The 10,854-nt window shown below is 37.3% G+C and overlaps 1 protein-coding gene across 1 annotated transcript in view; it reads left to right on the forward strand.

Annotated features, from left to right (window-relative positions):
* Positions 1-9,480: 9,480 nt before the first annotated feature.
* The window catches only part of N4BP1 (NEDD4 binding protein 1), a 20,672-nt gene continuing 19,298 nt past the window's right edge, over positions 9,481-10,854 (forward strand). Inside the window, exon 1 of the mRNA XM_017740829.1 lies at positions 9,481-9,518. Within this exon, the coding sequence (XP_017596318.1) occupies positions 9,481-9,518 (38 nt within the window). The remainder of the gene's footprint in view (positions 9,519-10,854) is intronic.

Genomic DNA, 10,854 nt, shown 5'->3' on the forward strand with positions numbered 1-10,854 from the left:
GATCCACAGGGACAATTTCAAGCAGATGAAATCATAGAATCATAATGGTTTAGGTTAGAAAAGACCTCTAAGACCAGTGAGTCAAAGCATTAATCCAGCACTGGCATGTCCGTAACTAAACCATGTCCCCAAGTGCCATGTCTTTTAGATACCTCTGGGAATGGTGACTCCACCACGCCCCTGGGCAGCCTGTTCCAATGCCTGACAACCCTTTTGGTGAAGAAAACTTTCTTAATATCCAGCCTAAACCTCCCCTTGCATAACATGAGGGTGACTCCTCTTGCCTCATCACCTGTCAATTGAGAGAAGAGACCAACCCCCACCTGGCTGCACCCTCCCATCAGGGAGCTGTGGGGTGCGAGAAGGTTCCCCTGAGCCTCCTCTTCTCCAGGCTGAGCCCCCTGGCTCCCTCAGCCACTCCTCATATGACTGACCCTTCAAACCCTTCACCAGCTTTGTTGCCCTTCTCTGGACATGCTCCATCACCTCAGTGTCCTTCCTTTAGTGAGGGACCCAAAAGTGAACACAGGATTTGACATGTGGCCTCACCTCCGCCTGCTCAGCAGGATCAGGGAAGTGATTCTTCCTCATACAGGGGAAGAATCACTTCCCTGGTCCTGCTGAGCACACTTGCTGATACCGGCCAGGTGCCCTTCGCCTCCTTGGCCACCTGGCCACACCTGGCTCACGTTCAGCTGCTGTCAACCAGCACCTCCAGGACCTTTCTTGCCAGGCACTTTCCAGCCCCACTGTCCCAGCCGGGATCCCTGGATGGGGTTGTTGTGACCCAAGTGCAAAACCCAGCACTTGGCCTTGTAGAATCTCCAACCATTGGCCTTGGCCCATTGATCCAGCTTGTCCCACTGCAGAGCCTTACTACTCTCCAGCAGATCAAAACTGCTGCCCGACTTGGTGTCATCTGCAGAGGGACCAAAGGTGCACTTGAACCGCTTGTCCAGATCATTGATACGCGTATTTAAACAGGACTGGTCCCAATACTGCAGTCAGATTTTTACCCAGCAAACAGGGCACCCAAGCCATGAGCAGCCCGTTTCTCCAGGAGAATGCTGTGGGAAATTGTGTCAAATGCTTTGCTTAAGTCCAGGTAGACAAAATCCACAGCCTTTCCCTCGTCATCTAAGTGGGTCACCTTGTCACAGAAGGAGATCAAGTTACTCAAGCAGGAACTGCCTTTCATAAACCCAGGGTGACTGGGCATGATCCCCTGGTGTCCTACACAGGCCAGGTGATGGCACTCAAGATTATCTGCTCATGGCAGTCAGAAGAAATATCTGTCTTGGGAAGAGTCCCAGGATTTTGTCCTATATTGTTTTATCAAAACAGCACATTAAATATTAATAACTGCAAATAGGACAGAGAAAAAGGCTTCTTATCCTGAGGATGGCTGCAAACTGGAGACTATGACATTTTGCAGTATATACCTCCTATCTGTACCACTTCCAGGGGCAGGCTAACATATTTAAGTGACATGTAGCATCCTTGTATTTTCTATCCCTCATTGGAGATTTTCAACTTCCAGATTGGAATTTCCAAGCACAACAGTTCTGATAACATTATATATTCAAAATTCAGGGGGAAATAGTTGCTGCACAAAAAGAGATCCTCTTTATAATCTAACAACTGATCAGTATCCAAAGTGACAGTTCATTATCATTAGCTGAAGAATAATACACTTTTGTTGCAAGTGGAAGTTACCACCCCGTGATGCTCTAACCCTGTGAGGAGCATTAACAATCTTAGAATTTGGTATCCATTGCAAATATTTGATACGGTGTGTTACAGTATGAATAACAGCTTAGTGCAATACATTTTATTGGTTCACCAACAAGGAGCACACCCTTCACTTCTCACACAGCTTTTGTGTTCTCAAATACAACAGCCCAGCTACTAAAAAATAAATTGCCTTTTTTAAATGTCATATGTCTGACATTTGAAAAAAAAAGCACTTCCTTTCTTCTTTCCTTTTTCTGTGTCACTAGAATAATTTCTTCCTCCTCAAGTCACAATTAAGCACATTCTACTCAACAGAGCTGCAGTGTATCAAACTAGCATAAATGATGGTGCCTTCAATTCTTACTGTTACACATTCATTATCTAAAATAATTAAAACTTAAGGGAAATTACAAAGTATATGTGTGAAAGTCATGATGCAGGAAGATTTTCAAAATTACTCTTCTAAGATTGTCAGGAATCGAATTAGTCTGACAATCCATCACTGTCTATTGTGTGTGTCATCAGATAGAGCTGTTACTGTTGGATTCATAACATTCTGCACATCTCTTACCTGTAACAAGCCAGCAAGAGCTGAGCTGATCCACTGAGTGCTCTTTTATGGTGAGCAAGCTCAGCCAAAAGACAACTTATTTCAAACAAACTGGTGAAAATTCAAATACCAGCACATATTACAAACACTAGCAGCCTCTTCAGTTGTCAAACATCTAAATTTAGGAGCAGGACTGAAACTACCATCAAACTTGATTCTATGAAGACCAAATAAAGTGATCATGGGAAGTCCTGCCATACAAATGATGCAATTACACACATATTTTCTATATAAGCTTTCATGGGAAGGGTGTATAAATAGTTTGAACTTCTTCAACTATGTGGTTTAACTTCCCTTTTTCATTCAAAAATATTAATTTCAGACTGAAAAAACTATTTTAGAATCCTAACAAACATCAGTACTCTTCCAAAATAGCATTATGTAACTTTTATTTTTCTTCAAGTTTTTCTGCCCTTTAACTTGTACATGCTCCATATATACTGAAAAATAATTTTATATGATCATTGATATGATAAACACAGGTCTCAATATCAAAATATAAAGCCTGAGATGGGGGAGAGATTCAATGTTCTGGTCTTACCAAGCATCATGAGCCTGAATCACTCTACCTGAATAATCCTAAACTTAATCATTTATGAAATCAGCTCACTCACACCCCACCCAAAAATATTTGATGAGTCAGCAATTTCTCAACATGGAGAAAAAGCGGATGTACTCACAGTATACACAGTTTAAAAGTATATTTGTTTTTCTTGCTTGAAGAGCATGGAGAGTAGTAAACCTGCTATAAATTTGTTCTTCACTTACAAACCAAAAGGCAACTCAAACATTCAATGCAAATTAAAGACCAGTGTTTTTTTAAAAAAAAGAAAAAGCTAAAAATGTTTCTTACCATTAAAAAAAATTTATAAATAACATATACATTAAAAGTGAAGGCAATGGCTACAAAAACAATTTATTTACATGCTGCTAGTTGTTTCATCATCTTTAAATTGCCTTTGAAAATTAAATTTTAAATGTTTTCCTGATCTCAGGTACTTTTCAAGTAAATATTATGCATATGAATAGCTTGCTTGCTTCTTTTCCACATTTCATAAAGTTTCTTTGCATTTAGACAGTCCAGGATTTATGTTTACTGGTTTGAAATCTATGTGAAGGTTTGAAATCTATGTGAAAGGTTCTATGAATTACAAAAATTGACTAATAAATCAAACAAACAAAAAATGTTTGCACTGTTTAAAAGACATAATCAGAGGCAAAATAACTAAGCTCAGACAATAAGTAAATTAGATTTATGTCTTGCATGTAAGGATCACTGATATCAAATGCTCGCTTGTCTCAATTTATTTTAAGCAGAAGTGAGGGTAGTGGCACGAAGAGTCTAAAAATAATAAATTACATCTTATTGCACAAAGTCAAAGGTTAAACTTATTATTGCTCACCATAGGCCAACCTTAACCCCAGGATTAATGCCATAAACAAAACGAAAATTCCGTTTGCACACATAATACACGAGGTTAATGTCTCTGAAGAATTACAAAAGGGAAATGATGCCCCCTACTGCTCCCAGAAAATGTTTCTCTATAAACACAATATTTTGGTTCAAAGGGAATTATCATGTAAAACCAATGAACATGTATTTTCAAACTAACCAGTGCTCATTAGCATGACATCTGCTAAGGACAATTTATTTCATCTTTGGACTTTAATTAAAATATATGAAGGGCCTTTCCTGGTAGAGGAGACTCTCAGGAACACAAACAGCTAGAGAGAAGATACAATCTAAGTTTCTCAGGAGTTAACACATTTTGGTGAAGAAAGTATGAAGATTCAATTTTTTCTCCTTCATGCATTTCTGATTACATAAAACTTCAAATAATAACTTCTATGTAGCAGTGATATTTTTCAAACAGCAAAGTTGATACGATTGTGTTTGCTGGTAGCAATTTGACACAATTCATTAAAAGCTAACAAAGCCATGCCTTGGAGTTGTGGAAGACCACAGCTCAATTCCTAACCCAGTTTTATGGTTCTGGTATCACTGACACTGTTGTAATGGATTTCTTGATGGGCAGATAAAGCAACAAGGTTATAGTTTGAAAAGAGATCTCAAATACTGAAAAGCCTTTACCGGTGTCTCATTTGTTCTGCTTTTAAGCCACAATAGACCCAATGATATCAATACTGCTAACTCCTGATTTCCACCAGTGTAAGTGAAAAATAACCCCCAAATTCTTAAAGATATTGGACACACTGAACTCCTCTATTTCAAAGTAAACGACATAAATATGTATTGGGTACATTGCTGCTTTTGACCTGACCTTCAGCACCCTGTGACAATTCTCAAACTTACCTAATCTTAAAACTGCTATCACCTACCTTTGTTCAAGGCTTGCAGAGTAAAATGGCTGTAGTTCACAAGTTCTTATGCCACAAAAATACCCGAAATTAAATCAGTAAGCAAAGTTAATGAGCTGACATGAACAGGCTTGCTTTTTTATTACAAAGTCATATTTTATCACAAATCTTACCATGTGTTCTGATGTTATTTAGACAATACTAAAATGACCTTGCACTGGTCATTTTCAGCTCAGAGCACAATTAAACACTGATACAAGAGGAACACTTTTATCTGACTCTTATGAGGATGCCTCTGCAGTAGAGTGTGAGAAATGAAAAATTTTCTCGTTCATTGTCAGAGCACACAGAATTGAAATTGCAGCACCTGTATTTTGGGAAACATTTGATTAGAACCATCTCTGCTCATTTATGGTAACTTTACAACTCATCAATAAGAGGAAAAAATGTTCGTGATGGTTTACTGTTTCAAAATTAACTGGACCCAAAATGGGCTAAGTGATGAGGTTTAGAAAATATAAATTCTATTCAAACTTGTAAGATTGGATGTCATAAACATATGTATCATGTTTTCGCAAGAGCATATCTTCAACTAAGTTCAGAAATCAGGTTCCATCCCAGATTTTTTTTTTCCTTTTTACTGTTGATGATTTCTAGACGGAAGTTTGGCCCCCACAGTACTGCCTGAGTAACACTGGTTCTAGTTTGCAACACAGCTATGCTCTTCTAATCCTCACCTGATATAAATCTCTATGGATTAACTGGACTCAGAAGTAGATTTAAATAAACATATAATGTTCTATGTCAAAGGAGATGATTTTAAACCAGTCAAGAGCAGGTATTGTCCAGGGAAGGAATGAGAATAATTACATCTTATTTCCAAGGCAAAATTGTATTTAACTGTGTTCAAATACAGCTCAAATGCAACTGAGGATAGTCGTGAGTTCCACGTATTTTTACATGCATGATGGAAGTGTGTTGCTTAAGGATTTAATAGTCTGGAGAAGACTGGAGACTGACAGAACATCAGTATGAAACGGTGGATAACATGACTGACAGAAGTTTGAAAAATTTTATCAGTCATATAAAGGAAATTACCTGCAACTGATTTTTCTTATGATATTGATGTAGGACTCTATAATAAAATTTGGAGTTGATTTCTATTACTCGTAGTGGAATAAGCTGAAATGGGATGGTATCATCTGGAAAACGTTCTACTGTTTTTCTAGCACTGTGAAACTAAGCACATAAATGGAGGTACCCCATTTCTCTAAATACACTTTCTAAATGTGAAAGGGTTGAAGCAATTTCCAGAGGTCTCTGTCTGGAAAAAGCTCTCCACTGATATTTAACTGAACTGCTTTTGCTCTGAGACATGCAATAAAATACACTGGAATCAAATGTAAATACATCTTTGTGCTTTATGTAAAGAAAGTCAGCTTAATTTGCTTTTTTCACCACCATTACACAAGACTAGCATGGCCAGTTGGCGTAACTAAAATTTTATTGAAATTGTTGGAAATATTCTGATGTATATCAGCTGATGAATAATTCCACTCATTTTAGTAAAATTATATCAAGCCTTATTCTCACAGAAAATCTGTGAGTCCAATTTTTGACTGCAATGTTTTCATATACCTCTCAAGAGAGGATCACTAACAGAGTAAATATATCAGAAATACCTTCACACACTTTGACTGTGTAGAAATCATTGTATTGTACAGGAAGTCTGGCCCAGCTTACTGTCCATACACAAAAGTTTAAAAAATATGGTGTATTCAGAGGGAACTCTGAGCTTTAATTGAAGAAAAAATATTATTCTGTATAAGAAAATACAAATTAAATATTACCATACTGTTTCAGACATTAAAATAATACTAAAATTTAAGACCAGATTCTGGAAAACCTTACTGAAGTAGATCAGCATTTAGTCTGCTCAGCAGTCAAACTGAAGTCAACAGGACCACACATTCAGATGAATATTAACTTATCTTGGTCTTAACCTTATAACAGATTTTGAGCAAGTTATCTGCAAACTGACATCATTCAGACATAGAAATTTTTACACCTATTCTCATCCTGTTTTGCACAAATATAAAGAGAAAAACAAAAAGCAAATCACCTACAGTAAGGTTTACTACAGGCTGCATCTTTTAAAAGCATTAAAAAGCCATTGTAAGCACATCTTCACAGCTCATTGCACCCCTTGTACCTTTCAACGACTGGTGCCACTTCCCACTCACTCTGAAACTGAACTGAACCTCCCGGAACATACAGACATCAGCTGTAAAGTCCTATTCTATTAGCAGTCTTGTAGTAGACTGTACCTAACAGGTACAACACATACAAGAACACTGTTCAACAATTAACTATACCTAGTGCTTTACAGAAAAAGTAAATTAAATTCCTGTAGTCAGAGTAGTAGCAAAATGATTATGAAAACTTTAAAAAAACACTTGGATGCAAGAGTCATAAAACCTTAATGATGTTCAAGAGTCTGAGCCTAACTTTTGATAACCTATAAAAAATTACTTGAAAGAGCTTTATGAAATCCCTAGATTTTATCAAGATTAGCAAGAATACTGCTTTAATTTTTGCAGCTGCAGAAACTTTGATGAAGTACTCTATTTTAAACTAACTTAGAGTGGCACTTGAGCCTGCCTCGCTTTTTGCAGCATTTCTGCATTCCTCAGAGCCAGCTGCATGGTGCTGACACCCCTTCAGATACCACTTGTCATTTCTGCAAGTAATTCAGTAGTGTTCCATCCCTTCTCAAAATAAAGATTATACTCTTAGGTTATCATTTGTTTTGTCAGTCATCCAAGTGAAGCTGCAATGTTTAAACACACAGTAGTCACACAGTGTGGAACCCTTAAAATTACTGGTAATAATATAGCTAAATATTTACATTAGAAAAAAAAAACCACAAAACTGTCTCCTGGAACATTTCCCAGGCAAAATAACAGTCTTTGCCAATACACCTGCAGCTTTTTTAACTAATTAAGAAACTTGAGCCAACACACTCAAAAACCCTCAAAACCCAAATGCAGAGTCCATTACTTGAAAAAAAAATACTACTCACTCTCAACAGTTGATGCATGTGTAATTGCAGTGCTTTTGTCTTTTCTTCCTTTTATAAAGACTCAATTTACAACAGGTTATTTTGAAAGGAAATTGGAATTAAGAAAAGTAATTAATTCTAAAATTAAGAGACATAATAAGTTTCAGTTATAGAAACTACTAATTACAGAACCTATACCTTGGATCATTTTCAAAAAGTTTGCCTCTTGATACTAAAGTGGATGATCTATAGGTTCATTAAGATGTCAGCATTGCAACAAATTCTCCAAAAGGGAAACCTTCTTAATCACCTTCTTAGTCACCAGGGCTTCAAGTACATGTCTGTCACAGCATAACTGGGGACTTGAACAAGGTGTAGAAGCTTGTGTCTATGAAGCATTTTAAATCATTTCATTTCAAATCATTTTTGGCTTTTTTCTCTGTAGTTCTGTAAACAACAACAAAATAAATTTAGTTTAAAAATATACCAAAATTTCCTAATGAGAATTTGAGGTGGCCTTAAATTTTAGGACTATATTACACACAAGACTTGTGAGCTCTAGTCACATTATTTCTACGTATTTCCTTCTGAAATACATAGAATTTATTTGAGGTATCACTCTTAGAATATGCTACTATTCGTGTTATGACTGCAAATTAAAGTTTTTGTTATTCATAGTCATGCAGGATACTTTCTATACCGTAGTATTTTAAATCTGCATCCTGCAAACAATCAAATAAATATTTAAATTTATGCATGCAAATAACCCCACTGAAGACCATAATACTGATGATCAGAGTACCATGTGTAAAGTGCATTATCATAGACTCCATAGTTCATTTACCCATCACAGGTCTGAAAGACAGTTTGAAAATTTGGTTTCCATGTCATTTCAACCTGTACAGCTCCTGTTTCAAGTACACAGCTCAAGTCCAAACTATTCAGGAAGGCCCAGTTTCATAAAATCGTTCACACAACCAATTTTCAATTGCAGAAATTCTAATAAGGAGCAAGAAGTTGCACAAGGCAGCTGAAGCAAGCTATTGTGAAACGTGAAAAAATCCCAACACCTATTTACACATTACCAGTATTTCCCCAACAGTAATACCAATAATGAACTTGGCAACAACTCCCGTTCAGGAAGATCTCTAATATATCCCACTGGTGCGCCAAGTAGAAAAGCAGAACCAGGCACTGGGTGTGTCAAATTCCTTTGACTGCTGCCAGCAAAACACTGCACTTTTCCATCTCTAAAATAAACTTAGGAGATCTAACCAAAGATCCAGGAAAGTAAGATTCCCCTCCAACTAAACAGAGCCTCTCACTTCGAATTACTGCAAACACCCATAGGAGGAAAACAAAACCATTCTTCCCTGACAAATCCACTCTGTAAGATGTCAGAGAATTTCCGGTGTTCTCAACCTAGCTCACATTTGGGGTTTGCACACCTGCATTTGTGCTTATGTCAAGAGGCTTGAAATTTCTCCTAAGTATGAGGAAGATTAAGTCCAGGTTTCAATTCCAAAACAAAATTTTAAAAAGTAAAAATATTATATTTTTTCTAGTCTGCATCACAACAATGCAGGGAGAAAATTGCAACTTCTTTTAATAATTGTCCCATGTCTATAATCATTAGTAAACCTTTTCAATAGCATCCTTTTTTCCACTTCAAAAGGGCTTTAGTTTGTTTCGAATGTTACAGTGCTACCCAATCTCAGCAGGGTGGGTCACAGAACCACAACTGCTCCCACTCGCAATGACCTCCCTGAGAGCAGCCTCAGACCATTATAAAGCGTTTGAATACAGATTTATCAAGAATATACATAGAACTACACCGATTACAATAAATTCAGCACTGAATTTACAGCTTGCAGCATGGCAAAACAGACAAGAAAATATCCACAGCACCAAGCATTACCCATATCATTTAGAAGTCAGTAAGTCTTTTTTTTGTATGAGATATTCCAAAAGGCTGTGTTGATCTGGTAGAAGTCAATTTTCTTTCAGGTTTTTAACGCTACTTTGTGTCCCAAAATGCTGGTAATTTCATTTTTATTATAAAGTTCCTTGCTTACAACGTCGTTTTGTAATTAATTGTACCTTAAACATTGGCTGCAGTGGCTGCATTTTAACAGTGGATGGCACCAATCACCTCAGAAATTGCCTCGCTAAATGTTAGATTACATTCTTATGTGTGAACCTTGTAGGATAATTAATTGGTAAAGCAAAATGCAAGTGTCTAAACAACAAAAACAGGAAAAAATGTATCTTCAGGGAAGCATCTTTCTTGAATATGACATTCCCTGCCCTGTGTAGAATGAGTATTTGTGTGTAAATGCAGCCTGTGTACACAGACGTAATTTTTTTCCATTTTACTACTGCCACAGACAAATATTTTATTTGGCTCAAAGAATGACTTCAAATTCAGATAGGAAAGTGTAAATAGCAATACCTGGACGTAAGCTTTTAGCGGGATTTTCCTATGGGCTAAGAATTGCAAACTGTCATTTGGTTAAAAAGTTCTAATCAGGGATACAAGTGGCATTACAAAAATGATATTTCGTATTTTTGTATTAAGCCTTTCCAGCTGTAACATACAAGTAGACTAAAATGAAATATGTACATTTAGATGCACAACAATAAAATATTTATCCTCCCTTTGGAGGCTGTATTTAATTAACAGCTGCTAAAATCTTAACTTCACAGCGATGCTAAAGAGATGGACAAAACAAACTGGAATCAAACACTTCCAAGGGGAACTTGGAAGATTCTAACCTGTGTCTGGGACGGTATGAAAGGAGGCATTTAACTCCTTTGTACAACAGCTGGTCCGTACTGTCAGCTCCAGGCACTCAAAAGCCAACAGCAGTCCCAGAGATACCCTTCACGCCTCTTTAACAGTTTGGGGATGGGGGAGCGGTGCTTTAAGTAAAAATCTGCCCTCTATATTTTCCGAGCTATCAGAGCTAAAGATTTGGGGATTGCACTTCTGTCCCCTGCCATCAGAAGGGATAAAGCTTGCGTTTCTTTTTAAATGAAATCCAAGAAGACAATACCAGAGCTGGCTGTGCCAAGAGTGTCGTAAACCAAGGTTTCCCCGCCAGGCGGGCGGCGGGGCCCTCTGCCTGTG

The sequence above is a fragment of the Corvus brachyrhynchos genome, unplaced genomic scaffold (assembly GCF_000691975.1).
Source record: "Corvus brachyrhynchos isolate BGI_N302 unplaced genomic scaffold, ASM69197v1 scaffold26, whole genome shotgun sequence".
Lineage (NCBI taxonomy): Eukaryota > Metazoa > Chordata > Aves > Passeriformes > Corvidae > Corvus > Corvus brachyrhynchos.